The following is a 23,451-nucleotide window of genomic DNA, read 5'->3' on the forward strand; positions in this document are numbered from 1 at the left end:
AATTTCGGTTATTTCGGTTCGGTTATAACCGAATAACCACCCCTAGTAGTGAGGACTTTAGCACTATATATAATTTCAAACCGTCGTTCTTACTTGGATGTTCCCACGTAGGTCGGGTTCAACCCGAACCCAACAAATTCAACCCGAATTTGGGTTGGGTTGGGAAAAATCAACCCCAATTGGAAATCGGCTTGGGTCGAGTTGGGCTGTCAGGCAACACGACCCGACCCGACCCGAAACCCGAATTTGGGTTCTATCTAAAGAAGCTCTGTATATGTGTGTTTTTCTTTTTCAACATTCAAATAATCTCCACAGTCCACAGTTGACGGTTTGGATAATCCTATGGTCCGGCTCATACCGTACTTGAATAAAGTGAGGAGTGTGATCATCAAAATATAGTAGTGCGGATAATATTTCCCTTTGTTAATTGTTAGTCCATGTTTGGTTTGGATTTTGAGAACCGATTGTGAGTTAAAAACTGATTATTGGTGACTCACTATTGGTTCTCAAAATCCAAAACAATCTTGCTTCAGTTGAGGTGGTCAACAATTGGTACCATATCAAATCGGGTCAGCCCGACCCAATTCGGGTTGGTTGACACCCAAGTTGCACCCCTAACGATGACGAAAAAACTATTTTTCCTTATTCACTATGTGTGGGTCAAATTACAGAAATATTGATATTACGAATGCAGGACACCTGTAAAAATATTGACGAATTCTGAGCACCTTAAGAGGAACAATAATCATGAAAACCTCTATAGATTGGTGGGCTAGATCAGCCTATGGAAATGATTTTACGGGCACAACCTATTGATGTTGTGTTCCATCACCATCACATGGACGGTTTAGATCAATTCTATGATGTGGTCTGTACAATTTTAAATGGATAATTTAAATGGACAGCACACGTGCATTTTTACTAGTCTAGTAAAATATAAAACTAAGATGGCCATGCATATAAAAGATAAACATAAGATATATCCATATCTTAAATTCCACCTCGTGTAAGGTGTGGTCTAAAATCCTTGCCTACTAAAATGTTATCAGCACTACTGTATTTTGATTAGGGCACTCCTATCTTTATTAAAAGTACGGTATGGCCCTCACCATAGGATGATCCAAACCGTCCATTAGATTGGCCAAAGCCTAAATAGGTTGTGCCTCAAAAAACATTTCCATAGGTTGATCCTAACCTTCCGATCTGAATGTTAGAGGGTTGATCCTAACCCTCTATAGATCGGAGGGTTAGGATCATTTTTACTAGTCTAGTAAAATATAAAAATAAGATGGCCATGCATATAAAAGATAAACATAAGATAAATCCATATCTTAAATTCCACCTCTTGTGTAAGGTGTGGTCTAAAATCCTTGCCTACTAAAATGTTATCAGCACTACTGTATTTTGATGAGGGCACTCTATCTTTATTAAAAGTACGGTATGGCCCACACCATAGGATGATCCAAACCGTCCATTAGATGGGCCAAGGCCTAAATAGGTTGTGCCTCAAAAATCATTTCCATAGGTTGATCCTAACCTTCCGATCTGAATGTTAGAGGGTTGATCCTAACCCTCTATAGATCGGAGGGTTAGGATCAACCTACGGAAATAATTTTTGAGGCACAACCTATTTAGACTGTGGCCCATCTAATGGACGGTTTGGATCACCCTATGGTGCGGGCCATACCGTACTTTGAATAAAGTGAGGAGTGCCCTCATCAAAATACAGTAGTGCTAATAACATTTCCCATCCCACAAACGGCAAAAAGTTTTTCATTCTCCCAGTGCCAATAATCAAAAGCAGAATCCCCCAACGAGAGAGAGAGAGATGGCTGCTCTCCTTCCTCATGGGTGCGCACAATTAAAGATATCACGACCTGCGCAAGTTAGACAACCTCGGCGTCCGAACGCCACACTGTCTCCTTCACCTTTGAGGGGTGATACCATCGATTGGGTTGAAGCCAGTTCTAGCTTCTTCCACAACGACACCAGACCCATCATGCTCTTTGACGGTAATCTGCTCATTTTAGTCTCCTTCCCTTGTACAATTCTAACTTACGCCTCTCAACACAGTCTACCCTGTTAACCTCTGCATACCCAAGTTTTAATAAACCAAACCCTTAGGATTTGGATCTGTAGAGGGGCAATTTCTGGTCTGTATACTCCAAGGTCTACCTATATCAGTTTCTTCAATCTAGTGAAACCATTTTACTAAGTGCAAATGTGTGGCCAAACTCTCAGTTTAGATTTATACAGTTTGCTTTGTAAAACTAAAATTCAGAGAGCCAAAATCCCTTACTAAAAAAAAAACAAACTCTTTAAAACCCAAACATGAGATAATGAAGAACTAGACTGTTGTGGATAATGAGTTTTTAACTGAAATGCATTGCCTAAACATGACACACTCCATATAATATTTCGTGTGATAGGTGTATGCAACTTATGCAATGGGGGTGTGCGATTCGTTCGCGATAATGATCATAAGAGGTCGGTAGCTCAACAAGTATCTATAGCAATTTCAACTCTGCATTCCCATGTGTTTACTGTTTTCGCTTATGAAGTAGAGTAGTAATTTATCCTAAGGAGTGCAACTTGGGTCGATTTTTAGGAATTTGGGTTGAGCTTTTACAGTAAAATCGGGGCGGGTTCGGGTTGATTCCAATTCATTATGTTCACCTAGTTAGGACTCAAGGATTGTTGGGTTTTTCTCATAATTCCCATATTGATAAAGTCTTAACGTTGTCAACATGGATAAATGCCCCCATTTAGTAGCAAGAGCTCAACCCGACCCGACCCAAGTTGCACCCCTATAATGGCTATAAAACTGATAAATTTGCCATCCACATGATTTCAATATCACCCTCAAATCTGTATGCTAATGTGCTTGGATGCCCCTTTTACAATGATTATACTCCAACAGGAATATTAGGTTTGAAGCACTACAGAGTGAATCCGGGAAGAAACTGCTTCAAAGATCTAGTCGATCACCTGATGATATTTCCAGTGTCGTACTTGTTGAGAAGGATAGGTAAAAGGCTTTGTTTTTTATAAATGTTAGAGCACCATGTCTAGATATTGTCTTAATAATATAGAAAACTTGTTCTGTTTTCTTTTATAGTAAAAAATAGTCTCTGAATAATGAATCAATTCTTCAAAATGCAAAGCCACTTGATTGAATCAAACTGAGTTTCTAGATTCTCCTTTTCAGATCTTTAAAAAAAATAACAAAACTACAAATCATGCTTATAAATAGTATAATATATAGCCAAGCCAATTACAATCTAGAGGCCACAGAGTTGGTGCTTTGTCCCAAGCCCGTGCTAAAGGATTATCTAAATCTCCTTCTACAATAAGATGACTGGTCATCGACTTTGCAAACCATCTCAATCCGCATAATAAGGCTTGAACTTCTGCCTCATTTGATCCACAAATCCCAGCAAATCCCGAAAAGGATTGTATGATTTTTCCATCTGAATCTCTTAAGAACACCGACGCATGCACGGCACAGGTTCCTTTTGGAATTTCCATCAAAGTATAACTTCAACCAACTCATTTGATCCTTTTGGGTATTCTCTCAAATATCACAGTTCTCCAATTCCATACGATTTCTCCCATGCTATAGTGGAGCAAGCTAGATTCTCTCCCTAGCCCAAGAAATAATATCCTCTTTATTCTCCTAAATAATTCCTCCCCTTCCGCATTACTTTTTTTTCAAAAATTCTAGTGTTCCTTTCTACCCACAAATGCCATGATATTGCATATGGAGTGAGCCTCGACAAGCATCGACATGTTTCTCCAAAGAGAACCTCATTCCAATCCAGAATTGTGTTTTTGAAGTTCCCATGAAAGACCCGCACCATTCCAATGCTAGTTTGGATCATATCCATGAAATAAAATTAATCTAGGCTAGTTAGGGTCTACAATCTGATTGGATTGCGGGTGCAATTTGTGTGCACGGAATCTAATGGCTCCCAAAATTCAATTACATTACAATTTTACACACAAGTTGCACACAAGCTCCTTTTACATACCACAGAAGAAATTAATTTAGGTCTAATTTGAATATGCAATCTGATTGGATTGTGGGTGCAATTTGCGTGCACACTATCTAATTGCACCCAAAATCCAATTAGAATGGAACTTTACACCTATGATTTGTAGACACGGACACGAATGTCGCATGTCGACACGGACACATAGTGTCGGATACGGCCAACTCCAAAAAGTTAGAAATGGGGACACATCTAAAATAGAAAGTACATATAAACATGATTTGTGGACACGAATTTGTGTGCCGAGTTTTGACACGGATACAAGGTATCTGATGTGGCAACTCCTAAAAATATAGAAAGAGTGTCACACTCACATACACACATACATATAAAGTATATAAAGTTATTCACACTTCTAGCAATATATTTTAAAAGTGTCTAAAGGAGTGTCGACACGTGTGGACATGGGTGTCGTATCGGACACGACACGACACGTGTGTCGGCAATAAATTCAAAGTGTCAGCCAAATCATAGGTTTACACACAAATTGCACACAAGCTCCTTTTAGATTCCACAACCAAAACTAACCCTTTATAACAACAATCAAGAAAATTTTTTATATTAAATCATATAGTGAAATGTGCAATTCACGTATGATTATATCAAATAAGACAACTTGAACCTTCAATTATCATTGTCTTGGAGGGGTTAGTTGAAATCAAATAAGGCCATGTTTGGATACCCACGAGATTTAGATTTGGATTTAGTTGATATTTTGAACTGGATCAGATCCTTAGATTTCCAAATCAGCTACAACAGTGCAAAAAATTCCGATTTCCAAATCTGTTATGCGAGACGTTATTTGGAAATCAATATTTGTGGCAACTTCCTTCACCGTCGCTGCTCTTCGATGTTGCTCCGGCAGCAGCGAGACACCCCTCCCTCCCTCCCTCCCTCTTAAAACATGATCATTAAGATGATTGATGTATTAAGTATCCAAAACTCAAATCCAAATCAAAATACAAATGCATGAGGTATCCAAACGGGCCCTAAAGGGATTCACACTGTAAATCCAACGAGTTTAGCAGTACTGTTTAAAATACACAAACTAGTAACTGCTTGTGTTCTATGGCTGGATGCAGATCATACATAAAGTCAGAAGCGGTATTGAAGATCATGGAATACCTTGACTTACCTTTCCCTCAACTAGCATTCTTTTTACAGCTTGTACCTTTGTAAGCTCACCCTTTCTCCATTATTCAGAAAAAAAAGCTCACCCTTTGATGATTCTTTAGCTCACATTATGTTATATTTAATTAAATTATGTTATCTTTACAGTTATTTAACTGTTGCAGGTTCCTAAGAGATTTTGCATATGACAATGTAGCCAACAACCGGTACACTATCTTTGGCCGCTCAGAATCCTGTGAAATATAAAGTCTTGATGATTCTTTAGCCTATCTTTATCTCTGTATGTAGAATGGCTTGTTTACATGGAAATGTAATTTTATGTGATGCGCATAGAAAAATTATAGAACACACACTGTTATGTATAAGTAATGAATATATTTCTGAACGTTAAAAAATAACAATTGTCTTTGATGGAGAGTCGCGACAGATATTGCAATTGTTCTTATTTGTGTTTTCTACTTACTGATTCTTCAACAGATATTGCAATTGTTATACTGTAAAACAATTGTTTGTTGTACAACAAAAAATTGTTTCTTGTTTGTAATGTCTCTTGCCTCCTTTGTAATGTTTCTTGTTTTTTCAAAAAATTCTACCCTCATTCAAAAAAGTATTGCAGAACAATTGAGTCACTCTACTATATATGTGCATGTGGAGGAGACTGATATCTGCACACTAAGGTGTAATATCAGTCCCTATATACATGCACACACTTAGTATTAAAGGATAGGGAAAAATGCAGTTACACCCCCTCAACTTTCTGACATCATACCTGAATCCAAACACTACCAAAACCACATTGGGCCCACATTGTTTGGATGATCCAAAGCGTTCATTTGATGGGCCCTGACACAAATAGGATGTGCCCAAAAAATCAGCTCCGTAGGATCATCCTAACCCTTCAACCTGTGGACGAACTGTAAACTGAGGGGGTCTACCTTACACAAGTTGAAACCTCAGAGGGTGTGGTTGGTGACTTTTAAAAGTCAGGGTTATAATTGAAAATGTCAGAAAGTTGAAGGGGTGTATATGCATTTTTCCCTAAAGTATAATATAAACTTTGTACGTAGAGAAAGAACATGTGCATCTCCAGTTCAAGTTTTTCATGTCACTAGTAAAAAATGCACGTGCGACCGAGATATCTTGGAACATGTATTCTAATGTCTCATTCGTTTGCACCAATAAAAATAACAGACATGCCAGAACAAGTAAACTGAATATTAGTATGACAAGAGCTTTCATTGTCATCATCGATCACTCAAAATGCATTACAAAACAAGGCTCACTTTTCATGGGACCTGATTCTAGGGATCCTTACGATCATTGCGGCTAGAAAACCAAAAGAGATGGAGTTACACAGATCTGCTCAAATGAATGCCTCCTTATTTGTTGCTGGCTGTGATGGACTGGGGTGTGTATACACTCCATGATTTGGGGTCTTTGAGGGCTGAAACCATCCATGGTTCTTGGATCCAATTTGATTTAGTTATACTGGTAAAACAGATTTCTCCTCTAAAGACATTTGCTGCAGAACATCAGACCTAAGAAGATTTGTAAACATGTTGGGACCCGGGTAGAACTCGCCCTCAAAAGCTAGCCGTTAAGGGGAGGGAGCTAGAATCCTTTTTAAGCATCCACATCCACTCACTTATCCAATTTGGGATTAATTGCTTTCAGGTGGAACCCCCCAACAATCTCCCCCTCGAAGTGGAAGCACCGTGGACAATCTCCTCCCTCCACGCGGAGGCAAAGTGGGAACTACGAGATCTTCCCCGAGGGATTTTTCCATCCTCGGAGGCATACCGTGGTTACCGAGATTCTTCCCCGAGGGATTTTTCCGTCCTCAGAGGCACACTGGGATTACCAAGCCCTGAGCTCTTATACTATTTGTAGGGAATTTAACTGGGTAGAACTCACCCCTAAAAGCTAGCCGTTAAGGGGAGGGTGCCCGAATCCTTTTTAAGCCCATCCACATCCACTCACTTATCCGATGTGGGATTAATTGCTTTCACACGGAACCCCCCAACAAAAAGAAATAGCACATCTGCAAAGCAGAGGGAACACGTCAAACTCAATTCAATTTTTGAAGAGAAATACAGTTTAAAATAACAAAACTGGAGTCTGTACCATTGATGATATCCTTCTGTAACACCAATATCCATGCACGCAGTAAGCACTCAAAAAATTTGAACAGAGTAATTGCAATGTCACTTGACATGACAGCCTAAAATCACATATTAGGTGTAGAAGGTGAGAAATAAGTGCGATAAGCAAGAATGAAAATCTAGCATAGATATCATGAAGGCATTTTGTTGTTACCTGCATTCGTTCAACACGACTGATACCAATTCCAATATCTGCTTTTTGAAGCATACCAACGTCATTGGCCCCATCACCAATTGCTATTGTAGTCTCACCTTAAAAACCTGCATTTTTTTCAGAGACGAATCAGATTCCTTTAGACTTTATCTACGATGATCAAGAGAGATTGACAAGGAAGTGCGTGTGCGTGTGTTTAAATGTGGTTGGCAACAGTAGCCACCTAAGAAAAAAGTTTAAGAAATTATGTTTCCACCATATTCCAAGCATTTCCAACCCCTTCTTTCTGCACATGAAAATTTCAAACAGACCACTATGTGGGTGTTTGTCAGCTAATCCAATAATAATTGAACAATTTGCAAATACCAAGTCCAGTAGTCAATGTGATTGTAATTGCAATCTAAAAGAAACTTCTATTGCATGGAGTTCATACAAGGAACTGTTTTAAACATTCAAGCAGTTGCACACCCCGTCAAATGCAACTACTATCTGAGCATGCCTCTGTGTGTATTAGTAGAGAATCTGTTAGAAAATGCAGTCTCCAAGACAAATAAAGACAAACCAAAACAAAGGGTTGGAAATTTTGTTTCCCATTTAGATAAGGTAAAGTCATTACTCATAAAACGTAAAAGAACTCTCTTCTCAATTCTATTTGCTGGATTTTTGTGTAATTTTTTTTTCCTTTCAACGATTTAGAGGGAAATGATATGGTTACTTGGTTATGGCTTATTTGAAGGGATATCAAGGGTTTCTCAGAATACAAATTGAACCACGCCGGTTGAAGTTATTTTTCCATCTGTAGCGAAACAATGAAAAAAATAGGAAATTATTGTAAAGTTTTCCGTGTGAAAAAAAAAACTTTTTCAGAAGTTTTTCCCCTCACTTTTTGCCGCATTGTTTTATTATTAAGCAAAGAGAATTCCACCTTCACTATCAAGTGCGGTAAAGGAAAAGATTGAAAAGAATTCTACCAAAATTGTTCCTCTGCCACAAAATAAAACCAATGTAACTAAATGAGAAAAGTTAATAAGTTGAATCAAGAATCGGGCAATTCAAGTCAACCGACCGACACCAGCTTTTAGAGACATACAAGCGAGAAAGAGAGAAGTATTTCAATTCGGGACAAATGAAGTAACATAGTATAAAATTCATAGCTCAGTTGAGAAATTAAAATTTTAAAATCGATAGGAGTAGTACCTCATGGTTCATGCCCAAGAGTTTATGATGTACATAATCCCTGCTAAAAAAAAAAAAAAACCCACGCATAGAGAGAAGGAGATAGGAAAAAACAATTTCCAAACGATACTTATTCTAGGGAGCATTTACTCATACATCTACTGCTATACTGCTATTTACCACCCAATATTAAAAAGATAGAGATGATCCAAGTCTCAAAAAAATGGAAGGATCTTGCATTGACATTTATTCAAAAGACATACAGCTGAATAAAAAATCTAATTAGAAAATCTAAACCTAATCAGTTGATGGAATGACTTTAAAAGAACAAATAAAACCATTTATATGAAGTTAATTGTAAGAATAAAAAACTTCTATTGATAATCTTTATAAATCTCTAAGGAAAAAAAACCTCTTGATAACCTTTTTAAATCTTCAACCAACGATGAGCAATTCATAACTATCGTCTTCAGAATCATCCGCAACAAGAGCAGAATAGGGGTCGTTATGCAACAACTGTTGTTCACAGGGGGAAGTGAGCAGCTTTGTTAAATAGCCTTGGGTGATCCAGAAATATAAGAAATTCATTACTGCAAATCCAAAATAAATTAATCCAAGCATGATTATGTCTGGAATAAATGTGCTCTATTGGCCATTCATGTGTCCCTAAGCACTGTCATGCATGGTAGCCTATGCTGAAATCACACCTAAACATATGATTATGCAAGAAGCCACATCGCTTACAAAACAAGATGCAATTTTCTTTCACTAATGAACGATACAAAGTACACATTGGAAAAAACTGTGTGAATCATAGATTTATAAACAAAAGCCCCAAAACTAAAATTTCAGTGTAGAAGTTTCTACACAGCGCCCATCTAGATCATACATTGATGCAAAGTAGGTCCTAATAGATCACTTATTAAATGTCAAAAAAAAAAAAAGTTATTTTATTCCAACCATAAAAATTGGTATGTTGGTGTGTTAGTCACCAAAAAGATATGTTAGGGCATTTTTTCCACCATATCAACTACCCTTATTTGATTTGATCTTACATTTCACATAGAAGAGAAATTGACAATGATTTTAAGCAAGAAACGTCAAATGCAGGCAATGACCAAAACTGCTCAAAATTTCGAAGAGACGGAGTACTGTGAAGAGATAAAACACAATTATTTACCAATGTTTTGCTCCTCACATGCAAAAATCAAACCATCACTCTGAAATCCAACTTTCTTATCATCATATCTTATGAATGTCCTACATTGGATTTTAGGAGAGACAACAATCTATATCAATTCCCCTAACAAAACAACAAATTGGTTTAGGAGAGAGTGAGAGACAACAATCTATATCATTTCCCCTAACAAAACAACAAATTGGTAACAGAGCTAAGGGAATTCTCTCCTTTTATCATTGTCAATTTCTCATCAACATTTATCATAGTAAAGGGAGATGTGGTTCATTCTCTGCCCATTTGATTGGTTGCAGCAATGAGACCAAGCTGAACATCAAACAGGTCACTCACGTGGATTGTCATTAGGCCCATCGACGTCATCAATCAGATGGCGGTATCCTGAAATCACTGCTCAAGATTTCACTTTGTCAATAATCATCAACTAATTAGCAGTACCAAATCAACACTTCATTAACATACATTTCAGAGTTTTTAAGTCACTAATTCACCTTTTTTATTTCTTTTTTTCTAGAATAGTCTAATTATACTCATGCAAAATTAAGGGCCTATGAGAAATGATTAAAGTGCTTCCACGAACTTTGGCCATTGTAAAAAATTAAAGCAGAATGTAAACAAGTCCTTTTATAGACAAATTATTGCTTAGTATTGCATAAATCACCAACTTTTTGGTCTCACATTCTCAGAATTAATCTACAAAATCGTTGATCACCTGTAGCAATAAAAATACAAGAAAATAAAAGAATTGGCTTCATACCTCAACAGACACATCATACATTAAAAAACGCTGACCATCTGCGCTAGCAATATTGCAAGCTCTGTATATAGTTCATCTGAAGAATAGACAGTGACTAAGAGAGACACCAATGCCACCAGACCAATTGCGACTTGACACAATGACTCAAATATAGAATAAATAAACATAGGAATGAAACCAGAATCTGTGTATAAAAAATGATATAATTCAATCAAGAAAAGAAAAGTGTAGCATATAAGGGAAACCAAAAACGCTGAAAGGAATCAAAGTGCAATATACTCAAACGAAAGCAAAAATCTCTTAGCATTTATAGTTCACAAATGAAATAATCACCGATCTCCATGCAGAAATTCTCTTGAATATCCATCAACGAAGACAAAAATCAATCAAAGAAAACAGTGAAGAATAAATACAGAGAGAGAGAGAGAGATACCTACGAAACACAGTGATTCCAACCATAAGATCGTCCTGCAAATACCCTCTCCATCTGTAGCTTTCCCAAAAAATAAAAATAAATACTCTCTCCACCTGTAGGTTCATGCTCTTGAACTCTGGATGCCATTTGGAAGCAAAAGGATGGAAGAAGAAGACAACAAGGAATTAGAAGATGGAAGGGATTCTTTAGTCTGAAGTATTTCGATCCAATCTCTTGATCTCAAATCCAGCTTGCCGATCACACTCATCAGGCTGGAAAACATTTCTGGCCTTTCATTGTACTCATGCTAAATGTACATGGCAGTAAAAAAAGGACCTGTGTTGTATACATAATTAAGTCCCCTAAAAGTTCAACAGTTCAACACCTTAGTCAAAGAATCAAGTATTTCCCATATCTCTCGTGCTTGTGGATGAGAAAAATCACATGCAAGAAACTCACCAACAACACCATCCACCTCTATCAAGCTACATCCTGGTTTCTTCTTCAACCTCTCCTCTGTTATCAACCCCCTCATCCTATTGGCCTCCATTTCCCAACCGGCTTCCCTATAAATATTATACAAAAGCACAAAAGTTCCACAATCAACTAATCCCAAATTGGCTAACTTTTCCCAAATTCTATTTCCAACCTCAACATTCCCATAAGTCCTACAAGCACTTAACAAAGCTCCCCACACATTCACATCCCCAGCACCAAATCCTCCCATCTTCTCCTCGACAAACTTTTCGGCTTCCTCTAAGAGCCCAGCACGAGCCAAAAGGTCGATCATACAAGCATGGTGCTCTAGCTGAGGGTTGACCCCATAGACTGTATCCATTCGGTCAAACAAATCAAGACCTTCACTGACCAAACCCTCATGTGTGCACGCACTGAGTATAGCAATGAATGTCACGTCGTTAGGTTCCGTCCCATTTACACACATTTTGTTGAAAAGCTTGAGTGATTTCTTTGCATCACCATTCATTGCGATTCCTGAAATAATCGCATTCCATGCCCTCACGTCCTTTGGTGAGATATCCTCAAAAACTGACAAAGCTGATTCCACGCAACCACATTTTGCATACATATCGACTAGTGCGGTTCTCAAGATCGGATTCGAGTCGAGCCCGTGCCGTTTCACATATGAATGGACCCACAACCCCTGTGAGAGTGCTCCAAGATGTGCACATGTGGTGAGAATACTAACAAGAATTGACTCGTTTGGCATTGTTCCTACCTCTTGCATCTGTTGGAAGAGGCGGAGTGCCTCCTCATAATCGCTGACCCGTGCGTACCCTGCAATCATTGTGCTCCACGAGATCACATTTCTGTCAGGCATTTCATCAAACAGTTCTCGAGCTCTCTTGACATCACCACTCTTGGCATACCCATCAATTAATGTCGTCCATAAAACCACGTCCCTGTTTGAACTCCCATCGAACAATCTCCTTGCAGTACCCATATCAAGAATGGAAGAGTAAAACTCAATAAGCGCACTTTGGATGAAACCATCATCTGAAAATCCGAATTTCACGACATGGGCATGAACTAAACGGCCAATTGGCAGTGAGGCAGGGAGGAGGAGAGTGCAAGCTTTCATTAAGGGAGGAAATGTGTAATTATTGGCGGAAAGACCGTCTTTTAACATGTCAAGATAATAGAAAATGGCGGGAATTGGGGTAGAATTTTGTACATAGCCTCTGATCATGGTGTTATACATGAAAGTGTTGGGGTGAACGAGATGCTGGAAAATCAAGTGAGCATAGGCAAGAAGTGCGGTGTCGCCAGCACAAGCAGTAGAAGAGAGGAGACGACTAACAGGAATAGGGTTTTGTGTGAGGATACCTGATGTGATAAAGTGGGCGTGTAATTCCTTGAATTGCTTTAGATATTTGCATTTCTCTAAGAGGAGGAGAAGACTGTGGTAGTGGTCTTTATTCTTCCATGTTTTAACGGATTTTTGAAACATGAAGAAAAGAAAAAAGGGCGGGTAAGTTTAATTTGAGGGGAGGAGGCCTTTGTTATCTTGCAAAGGGCTTCTCCTAACTCCAAATAACCAATATGCACTTATTATGGTAGAAATGCCTGAAAAAGTACAGATATATGAGTTATGAAAAAGCTTTGTTATCTTATTATGTTAGAAATACCTGAAAAAGTACAGATATATGAGTTATGAGATCTTTTCGAAAACACTTCCCTTGCCGTAAGTGTAGGACCCTCGAGGGAATTGCGCCTCTCGATCTCCACATTATGGAGAGCTTTATGCAGCTCTTAAATGTCGCTGCTCACTCAATATGAATGACGGCGTGTGATACCACTTGATTTGGGGTCAAATGACCTGGAATAAGTCGTACCAGCAAAATGTCCCCACATGGATAAGAAATCCAATGGGGAATACAGAAAAGAGTCGTCATCTAGGATTAAGGCCTAGAACCCATAAACTTTGTGTTGAATAAAGGCATGTCAACGTTCCAAAGTGATGGGTCCGTACTTGGTTACGAATGGGGAAGGTGTTAGGCACCCCACTCGCCCGAGAAACTCGGTCTCTAATGCCATTTTATTAGTTTTAAGGAATTTTTGGCGAAAAGGCGTAAAACGGAAACAGGCATCCCCGAACAAGTGATCTATCTACAAAAGGTGGTCCCACTTTGATCAACTCGCTTTGATTGGCTCAACTATTTAATGCCAAGCAATCAAAACACACATGCATAGCCAATCAAAGAGATCTGATGAAAATGGGCTCATCTGCCATTGGATCTGCGTTAGAAGGATGGAAACAGGGTTTGCTCTTCACTTTCCATAACGTATCTACAGAATTCTAGGGATACCTCCCTTGAACTCTCTAGATTGAGGATAGTGACAAGGAAACCCTATTCTCATTCTCCTTTAGCTGATAATGGCGCGAGGATGCGCAATCACAATCACAAATACAAGATAAAAGCAATCCACATCCACAAGATCACGGAGGGTTGATATTAGCTTCATGCAACCCTGGATAGAGCACTAGAATCTATCGTCTCCCCCCTATATAGTACATCTCTCGAATAATACAATGATACATCAATGATCCTCACATAATCTCTCAAATTGATGGGGGCCGGAAAGACTAGTGCAACTCCAACATTACATAACCCTAATATCGTTCTCCAACTACAACTAGATAAGTATAATACTAGGAAAACAGTAACCGAACGCATGCTAATAAAGTAAACGCAAAGTAAACATGTAACTAGACAAGAAATAATGCTAAGAAAACAGTAACCAATCACATGCTAGAAAGTAAGCAAGTTGAAAGTAAACACATAAGAAACTAAAAAACAAACACACAACAAGCCAAAAGATACAAAGAAAGAAAGAAATTGGGAAATCAACGGTATGCGAGGACCATAAACGCTAGAGAAAAGAAAAGGGGACATACGATAGGCCAGGGGCAATTCTAAAAGAATTATGCCCAGCGATTCTGATCCCCTAAAGATGGGATAAATCCCAGTCTCGCGGTCGTCATAGCCTATTTTTGGGTTCAGCAAGAACAATCCCTGCGAATGGGCCACGCTACGTCATCATCCATTCCAAAATCCGATTAAACATCGAAAAACTGATGAAAATCGGCAAGCCATGATCAAAATAGGAAACAGAATGAAAAGATGGCTCCAAGTGACCTGGCAATCACCCTCCGATAAAAAGGAAGAGAAGAATCTTTGACTCGGTATGAGGCATGTACATCAGACAGATTCTATCAACAAAAGAAAGGCTCCCTGCTTATATAAAGAAAGGCTCCCCGCTAGCCTGAGTCACCTTCCGCCACCCATTCCGCTACAAGTAGTAAGAGGAACTATAGGCGGACGACCTTCGAAGGCTTTCACTAAAAGAGCCATAAAAGGCCAGAAAAGGCCACGAGCAGGCAGCATTTAGAGACTTTCACCAAAAGAGCCAGAAAAGGCTCCATCATCAGGGGGTCCCCCTGATGATCATCCTCGGAGGAAGCTCCATCGTCCTCATCCAGACGGAGCCTAAAGGCTTCGATCAAGTCATCTTTGGCCCCCAGTTGGCCAGCTAGGGACTCCTTCTCTCTCTCCAGCACCTCCACCTCATTCTCCAGCTCGTCAATCCTAGCCTTAAGGCTATGGACTTCGTTTCCAAGCTCCAAGAGGCGAGAAACGACATCTTTATGACGAAGCTCTTCCTGCAAGAAAGAAAACACTGAGAACCAAGAAACTTAATGAAAAAAAAAAAAAGGAAAAGAGGAAGAAGAAAGGGAGAAACACCTCCTTGAGGTAGAGATGATAGCCTGCTACAAAATGCTTCAAAACATTCCTCTCCATGTCTATCGGTTGGAGAGGAGAGGGCTAGAAGCTTCCGCTTCTTCTTTCCCCGCCCGTCTTTTTCTTCTCCTCCTCGCCATGATAACTAGTGTCCAGGATAAGAGCATAGATTAAAGTGTATCCTGCAATTAACAAAGAAATGCTTAATAGTCCACATTAAATTGACAAGAGCTGATCCATTGGATGGGGAACCATCTTACACCCATGAGTGGGCCCACCATCTCCACCCATTTTACAACTTAATTTTTGATGGGCTGGGGCCAACGCTTTTCTCCCATAGGATAGGCCACGAATGTTAAGTATGCCTTGAGTGGGCCCACCATCTCCATCCGTACCCATGCATACTTATTGCATAGGGTGGATCTCACCAATTTACACCTTAAGTTTGATGGTGTGGGACCCACAATTTTACACCCATGTGTATGGCTCACCATATCCAAGCAAACCCTGCATTGGGTGGGCCCACTATTGTACAACTCATTTTTGATGGGCTCGGGCCCAACATTTTTCTTCCATAGGATAGGAAATATACCTTGTAGATTCTTACAAGTAAGCCCATATTTTTAGTGGCTTAAATAACTAGTATTCGGGCCCATATTAAAAAAGAAAGAAAAAAGAACAGGGCAGAGAAGTAGAGAACACAGAAGAAACGAGAAGCCTTGAGAAGATTCCAGGGGTTTCTTCACTTAAACAATCCAATCTCTCGAAACATCTCGAGCCTACCAAATGCGTACGAACTAAGAAACAGAAGAAATCGCAAATCCCACCTTAGCTCCTCTTTAAATACCTCTCTCCGTCTCTTCTTCACGCCATCAAATCATTGCCCATCTCTGCAAATCTAATAACAACCCTCAAATCTTTGCCTTTTCCCCAATCTCCATAGTTTCCAATTGCTTCTTTACAACAAAAAAATGTCGATCATCCCCAGCTTCTTTGGTGGCCCCTTAACTCTCGACGTATGGGACCCATTCCAGAAATTTCCATTCAATTCCAATTTCTCGAACGAGGTTTCTGTGATTGCTAACACACAGATTGATTGGAAGAAAACCCCAGAAGCCCATGTATTCAAAGCTAACCTTCCTGGTCTTAAAAAGGAGGAAGTTAAGGTAGAGGTGGAAGAGGGGCGAGTCCTTCAAATCAGTGGTGAAAGGAGCAAAGAGAAAGAAGAGAAAAATGACAAGTGGCACCGTGTAGAGAGGAGCAGTGGCAAGTTCTTGAGGCGATTCCGATTGCCGGAGAATGCAAAGGTGGAAGAGGTGAAGGCCTCCATGGAGAATGGAGTGCTTACTGTGACGGTGCCCAAAGAGGAAGTTAAGAAGCCTCAAGTGAAATCCATTGATATTTCCAGTTGAACTAAGGTTGTCTTTTAAAGGTATAAGAAAGAAAATGTATGAGTTTTAAAGTTTGTAAGTAATGATGTGTTTTGGTTACTTGTAATATTAGTTTATAAGATGAAGATTGTGTTTTTCTGATTTGTATCTCATTGGTATCTTCTCTTTATAAAAGTGTATCTTCTCTTTATAAGTTGTGTCTTCTCTTTATAAATTTCTTTTTGTTATCAAACATCAAGATGTGCAAAGAATTCCATGAAACTATAAATTGACCACTCAAATTGTAAGTTGGGGTTTCAGTTATTCCAATCCAAATGCCCTAATTGAAACATACAGATACAATCCATAGCAGTATAACTGCTTTTACTGTATCTTCTATTCGACAATTTTGCATCTCAAGAATAGGTTTGGTTCAGCAAAATCAATGTGATTTAGTACAATTCATCAATCAGTTTTTCGCTCTACTATTTTGATACGACAAGGGAAGAAGAAAGCAGAATGACAGTAAATTCCACCTCCACAGGAAACTTCACATAGCGATCGAATTCTAATATTCCAATATGTTTCGAGTGATATGGGCCAAGAGATGGATGGACTTAACCAGAGATTTCTTAGACTATAATAGTTATGAAATTTAACATTATCTTAAATTCTCTACAAATAAGGAAGCAGAAAGTTAAAGTTAATTTTGCCTCAGTGCTTGTACTTGTGACAGAGGGCAAAGGCTTGACTTGGAAAGGAGATCATTTGAACTCAACCGTATATATGATAATGATGATCAAAACTGAAACTATTTTTAACAGTTCGAACCCCAGTCATAAGGCCAATATGTCACCTTCTCCTATGCTGTGCCTAGATATAGTATTCTAAATTTTATGTACTTTGAACAATATTTTCTAAGAAGATGCTCTCTTATATCTTATATCACTATATTTTTCTATTAAGTATTGGAAATAAGAGATTATAAATTACGGAGCATTAATTATGAGAGCTCCAACTCTATTTGCAAATTTGCTTGAGAACAGATAGGAGAGTCAAATAAGCTTTCTCATTCCACTATTTACAACATTAAATGTGTGCAAGAATGCTCCTGGTAGAGAAGGAAAAAGAAGGTAAAATATGAGTGGAATAAAAGGGAAACAAGTGGCAACAAGGGGAAAACAGAGAGGCCAAAATACCCTAAAGAAATCTAACAATTGTCAAGGGAGAGTGACCGATGTAGATCTCCTTCTAGCTTCTTATAGTAGTTGCTATTGATTATAGTTGATTGTATGCTTTGGTTTTACACTTTTACTTGCCTCATACATCTTCCTTTTGGGAGAATCAAGTTCTCTGTTCAGCTCAATGATGTCTCTTCTTCGTTCTTCAAAGTTAAAATTTTACTGATAACAAACTTTTAGTGAAGTTGCTTCCTCTTGTGCAATGGATGACTTGGCTCATGCTCAAAGCTGTAGATTCCTCAATGCATTTGCCGACCTGGGAATCAATCCATTTGCTCACAAGTAAACTATATGTGCTCTGGTAACCTTTGATTTGGTAACCTGTGATTTTTGAACTTTGTGTTTTCCCACCTGATATAACATCTGAAGCCATGGAAACCATGGTTTTGAACTGCATGAACCTGAGGATGAGGTGAATAGTGTATTTGTTAAGCAGGAGTAAGCAACAAACCTAAGCCCATTGCACACTATAATTGTTATGGGTTCACTTATGCTCCCCTAATTACTTTTGTTAAGAGTTCACTTACGTATTATGTATAAAATATATGAATTATATGTGAAATGTGGTATGTACTGAATTATCATAATGCGCGACAAACCTAAGCCCATTGCACACTATAATTGTTATGGGTTCACTTATGCTCCCCTGATTACTTTTGTTAAGAGTTCACTTACGTATTATGTATAAAATATATGAATTATATGTGAAATGTGGTATGTACTGAATTATCATAATGCGCGACAATACAAGTAACTAGCTGAATTATCACTTGTTTTCCCGGGAAAGGAAAGAAATCATGAGAAAAGAATGCTTGAGAAACTGACGTGGCAAAAGGAAAAGAAATCCCGAGAAACTGTGCAAGAAAATGTTTCCCGCGCCTGTTCACTTGCGCAGAAAACCCCGAGAAACCAAATCTCACATGACTTACTCCGTGGGAAACCAAATCTCATCAAAATAGTGGGATTTGGTTTCTCAGACTTGCGGGAAAAGAGTCTTTTCCACGTCATTTGTGGCATTTTCCATGTCATTTTTTGACATTTTCCGCCTCATCCTATTAGTTTCTCGGGAAAACAAGTGAACACCACTATTTTAGCTTTCTCAGGAAAAAAAGAGGTGTTTTCCCAGGATTCGATTTCCTAAGAACGCAAGTGAACATAGAGCCTTATGGATTGTTGTTGAGTTGGTGATACAAAATCAGTGGTTCTATTTCATTCTTGGAATGGGTTCCACCTTGCCTTTAAGTGGAATGTGTTTTCTCTCTACATATATGGTTTGTATATGAAAGAAATGGTTTGATGAAGAAGCGGAAATGTAGAGAGGAGAGGAGATAAGGCTAGGGCAAGACAAGAGGGTTTTCTCTTGGGGGCCCTAGGAGGGCTTTTGTGGTGGAGCAAAAGCAAGGTTCTTCTTCTTTAAGAGAATACTAGGACAAGCCAAGATGGGTTTTCTCTTGGGGTTCTACGAGGGCTGTTGTGGTGAAGCAAATGCATGGTTCTTCTACTCAAGGTTGAGGAGAAAGTTTAGAGCAAAAAGAGGGGATTTCTTTTGGGCTCTCGCAAGGCTTTTGTGGTGAAGCAAAAAGGGTTTTTTTTCCTCCTCTTCTTGTTTACTTAAGGTGTATTCTTCTTCTTCTCTATAGGATTTTATCTATTATAGCATAAGCACTGTATTGGAAGGTTTTCCAAAGGGGTTTTTCTCGTACTCGGTGTAGAGATTTGAGGTTTGCTTCGTGGTTGCATAAAAGGTTCGAGAGAAGGGTTATCGGTAGATTTTACCCATGGAGGTAACATTGCACTATTTTGGTTCTAAATATTGGATTCTGTGTTGCCTTGTCCGTGGAGTAGCCTATTGTGGTGAATCACGTATATTCTTGTCTTCTTGTGGCTGCTTGTGATTTGCTCTCTTTCGTGGTTGTGATTTGTTGGCATATATTTTCTCCATCTTGTTGTGCAAGATCTCGGGTATTAGTGTGTTTGCTCGTGGTAGATTGGCGGATGTTTTTGGCAGTGGGTATTGGCCTCCCTTCATGGATGACTGTAATTCTTTTGTGATAGTTTTCAAATGTGTAGTTGTGCTTATTTGAACATTTGCCGGGGTTTCATCTAAAACTGGTATTTGTTTTCATACTTTTCTATGATTTTACAGCATTTCTGTTAAAATGTCCAACCGAAACCGAAACTTTTCATTCCTCTATGACCAAGATTGAAATTTAAAGCCTTGTCCTTGTCTTGTCTTGTCTTGTCTTTGACCATTCAGGTGGATATACAACAGGGGAGACCATTTGTACAACCAAGGGGTTCGAGATGACTTTCTCTTGGCCTATGGGTGTCTGTGATGCGAATGAGGCGGAGGTGTCAGCTCTCCTCTTTGGGCTACGGTGGTATGCCAATCACGGTTTTGGGCCTCCTCTCATTGTTGAAGGGGATTCCTCAAATACTGTGGATTGGGCTATGGCAAACAGCGGTGCCCATGGCGCCTTGCGAATAAGATTGATGAGGTCAGGCATTTAGTCTCCATAATCCACCCTGTGCTGACTCACAAGACCGTGACTCTATGGTGGTTGAAACTCCTGTGATGTAAACTTATTATTTCTACTTTCTTTGTTCTTGGCCTTGCACCCTTGTATTGGCCTTCGTTTCTTCTGAGGACATCTTGTCCCTTCGTACTTCTGTTTTTGCAATATATTTTGTTACCTTATCAAAAAAAAAGAAGAAGATGGCTGTGAACCTCCAATAATTCCCAGTTGGAGATGAAAAGGCTCATTTATGAACCTCTAGAGTCTTGCGGTGGTGGAGGCAGTAGCATCTGTCAGTGTACCTCAATGAGACCATTAGGGTGAAGTTTCTCTTGAACATATGAGCAGTATTTCCGCTAGCCACAACAGCATAGTGTTTATCCAAAGAGGCAAGGGTTTCAACCTGAAGAAGCAACCTTCGACTGCTCTTCAAGATCCAACTTGTTCTATCACTCTTGGGCCTCCATGCCTCGCTTCGGAAGAAGGGCTGCAAGATGAGACGCCGTTGGTCTCCCCAATATCAGAAGCAAGATCAATGCGGGGTGCTCTTACTTTTCCTTATAGTCGCTGCTTGTGGTCTTTTCTAGGGCTTTCGCTTGTTGTTTTAGACCAGGAGGTCTGGTCACCTCTTGTATGGTCCCTACTCTTTCATACATTTGCCTGCTAGCCCAGGGGCCGTTAGAAACTTTCCGTGTTAAAAAAGAAGGTTGTTTCAACCTTGAGAAAAAAACTTAATCATGTTGTAAACGGCTCGATCAGCAAGTTCTGGATTTGAGCAACCAAGTGGCCATTTTTTTATTACCTTTTGTTCCTCTGTGTATTGGATTGCTGCATGCCCATGTTACTAGCATCTGGTTTCATCCTTCGGATTTGCTGTGTTTTTATCAAGTCTCAAGCAACTCGGTCCAGTTGACTCGACACCTTTCATTCAGACCAGTTTGTTTGCATGTAGTTATGACATATGATACAAACTGAACTGAGTGAATGGGGTCGAGTTGCTTGATACTTGATAAAACTTGTATGCATTTTTCCATCGAATTACGTCAAGACCATGTTTGATAATGGGACAAATCACCTTGTTTTACACTTTCTTGATCAGCTGTCAAAAGCTATTACAATTCCCATAAAGCTCTAAGCAGCCATTAGCGGTGTAATACCAGGTGAGTCGCCCCATTATCAAAACATGGTTGCGAGATGATGGGGTCCGGACTCAGCACTGATGGAATCCGGACTCAGCACTGATGGGTCCTAACTCAGCGTCCAATTGGCTGCTAGCACGTGGCCCTCACAAGGACCATTGGAAGGCCAACACCTGTCCCTACTAGGTATGACACCTGGACCAATCAGGGACTTCCACCTGCCCTCCTTAGGTATGAGACCTGGTCCATACAGAGGCCACCACCTGTCTTGGACAGGTGGCTCAGAACTACCACCTGTCCTAGACAGGTGGCTCAAAATCACTATAAATAGCCTTCACTTGTACTAAGGTGAGGGTCCTGAAATCTGAGAATAAAAACTCTAAGCTTTTGCTCTGACATTGCTCTGCACTCCTGCTCATACTGACTTGAGTGTCGAAGCGCCCGTCCGGAGTATCACTCCGGGTTGGTCCTCTGACCCTTTTCTTTCTTGTCTGTACCCTTGTGCAGCGCAGGACTCCACCAGCCCTTCAGCTGTGACTTGTTAGCTCGGACCATCCAGCTCTACCATAACCTGTTACCAATTTTAGACCTAACAGATTTGGCGCCATCCGTGGGATGGCCGCAACAAAAAGCTATTCGACATCTTATCTCAAGAAACAATGGTAGGACAGACCGGCAAGCGAGCACCTCCGACTTCTCAGGCTACCCGGGCTACGGCCCCCCGCGAAGGACGAAGTGAGCGACTGGCCTCGCAGGTAGAGGTCGGGGCGGCAGTGGAGCGGACTTCGCCTCGCTCGGACCGCTCAGACCCTACCCCGACCCCAAGGGAGATGCGGGCCCTTTTTCAAGAAATGACTGCTGTAGTTGCGCAGTTCAGGAATGCGGCCCCTGCACTCCAGCAACACCCAGTCGAAGTTTCTCGACCCGTTCAGAGGGGAGAGAGCTCCCGCAGAGAACGCACGCCTCCACCCCGGGACTAGACTCGTCACTCCACAAGAAGAGACCATCGCTCGCGGGACAGGAACGTGCGTCCCGAGCCTCGTCAGCATCACCGGTCACGATCTCCCTCCGTGCAGAAACGTGGCAGTAAGAGAGACCCCACGCACGGAGAGGGATCCCGGCACCGGCGAAGGAGTCCACTCAGCCAGTCCGGTTCTGCAATGAGCCCATCAGCCATAAGGAGCAGACCTGCCCGTCAGGCCGAAAAGAGGGATGATCCAATGTTACTGAGGATCCAGAAGATCGACAATAGAATCGAAGAGCTGGCCAGAGATCATGGCCGCCCTGCTTCGAGGATCTTCAGTAGCAATCCTCCTTTCACAGACAGAGTACTCGATGCGGCAGTCCCCGTGGGCTTCAAGATGCCGCAGATCCCGCAATACGATGGGACCACCGACCCCGTGGATCATCTGCAGACTTTCAGAACCACAATGCTTCTCCACGGGGCGTCGGATGGATTCCTTTGCAGGGCACTCCCCACCACATTAACTGGAGCCGCGAGAGACTGGTACTCGCGGCTGAAGCCCAAGTCTGTGGACAATTTCGACGACTTCGGGGATGATCTGGCCCGACATTTCATGAGCAGCAGAAGACCTCGAAAGACAACAACTTCACTGATGGCCCTGAGACAGGAAGACGGTGAGGCCTTGAAAGCGTTCGTTGGCCGGTTCAACAGGGAGGCCCTGCAGGTACCCAACCTGGACCCCTCCGCGGCAACGAATGCCCTTCTGGCCGGAGCCCGGTCAACTGACTTCAGACGAGCAATTGCCCGGCGCAATCCGCAATCCCTGGCAGATCTGATGACCGGGGCGGAAGAGTACATCTCCGTCGAGGAAACTCTCGCCGCCCTGGATTCCGTCAGCAAGAGAAGACCCGAGGAGA

At 40.6% G+C, this 23,451-nt stretch overlaps 3 protein-coding genes and 1 pseudogene across 7 annotated transcripts; 2 read left to right on the forward strand and 2 right to left on the reverse strand.

Annotated features, from left to right (window-relative positions):
* The first annotated feature begins 1,741 nt into the window (after positions 1–1,741).
* Positions 1,742–5,641, forward strand: LOC143890215 (Putative thiol-disulfide oxidoreductase DCC). Of its 2 annotated transcripts, none has more exons than XM_077394810.1 (5): positions 1,742–2,012; positions 2,430–2,487; positions 2,921–3,028; positions 5,135–5,227; positions 5,331–5,641. In XM_077394810.1, exons 1-5 carry the CDS (start codon positions 1,829–1,831, stop codon positions 5,353–5,355), a joined length of 468 nt encoding a protein of 155 aa, XP_077250925.1. In that variant the 5' UTR covers positions 1,742–1,828; the 3' UTR covers positions 5,356–5,641. The 2 variants fall into 2 exon arrangements, with proteins under 2 accessions (XP_077250925.1, XP_077250924.1); XM_077394809.1 differs by having other exon boundaries at positions 1,746–2,012; positions 5,348–5,641.
* Positions 5,642–6,377: 736 nt separating this feature from the next.
* Positions 6,378–13,333, reverse strand: LOC143890216 (pentatricopeptide repeat-containing protein At5g06540 pseudogene; annotated as a pseudogene). Of its 3 annotated transcripts, XR_013255145.1 has the most exons (5): positions 11,061–13,333; positions 7,723–7,812; positions 7,500–7,606; positions 7,308–7,404; positions 6,378–7,224 (listed from the first exon to the last, which is right to left on the reverse strand). The product of XR_013255145.1 is annotated as a pentatricopeptide repeat-containing protein At5g06540 pseudogene, transcript variant X3 (transcript). The 3 variants fall into 3 exon arrangements; XR_013255143.1 differs by lacking the exon at positions 7,723–7,812; XR_013255144.1 differs by having other exon boundaries at positions 7,500–7,812.
* A 1,571-nt stretch (positions 13,334–14,904) lies between these two features.
* Positions 14,905–15,498, reverse strand: LOC143891309 (uncharacterized). Its single transcript, XM_077395911.1, has 2 exons — positions 15,308–15,498; positions 14,905–15,225 (listed from the first exon to the last, which is right to left on the reverse strand). The coding sequence occupies exons 1-2, from the start codon at positions 15,362–15,364 to the stop codon at positions 14,905–14,907; spliced, it is 378 nt and encodes a 125-aa protein (XP_077252026.1). The 5' UTR covers positions 15,365–15,498.
* A 495-nt stretch (positions 15,499–15,993) lies between these two features.
* LOC143890217 (17.8 kDa class I heat shock protein-like) lies at positions 15,994–21,232 on the forward strand. The gene is made up of 2 exons (XM_077394811.1): positions 15,994–16,736; positions 20,173–21,232. Exon 1 carries the CDS (start codon positions 16,276–16,278, stop codon positions 16,714–16,716), a length of 441 nt encoding a protein of 146 aa, XP_077250926.1. The 5' UTR covers positions 15,994–16,275; the 3' UTR covers positions 16,717–16,736; positions 20,173–21,232.
* Positions 21,233–23,451: the final 2,219 nt, after the last annotated feature.

The sequence above is a fragment of the Tasmannia lanceolata genome, unplaced genomic scaffold (assembly GCF_043159265.1).
Source record: "Tasmannia lanceolata isolate RefF3 unplaced genomic scaffold, GAP_Taslan_0.1 ptg000013l, whole genome shotgun sequence".
Lineage (NCBI taxonomy): Eukaryota > Viridiplantae > Streptophyta > Magnoliopsida > Canellales > Winteraceae > Tasmannia > Tasmannia lanceolata.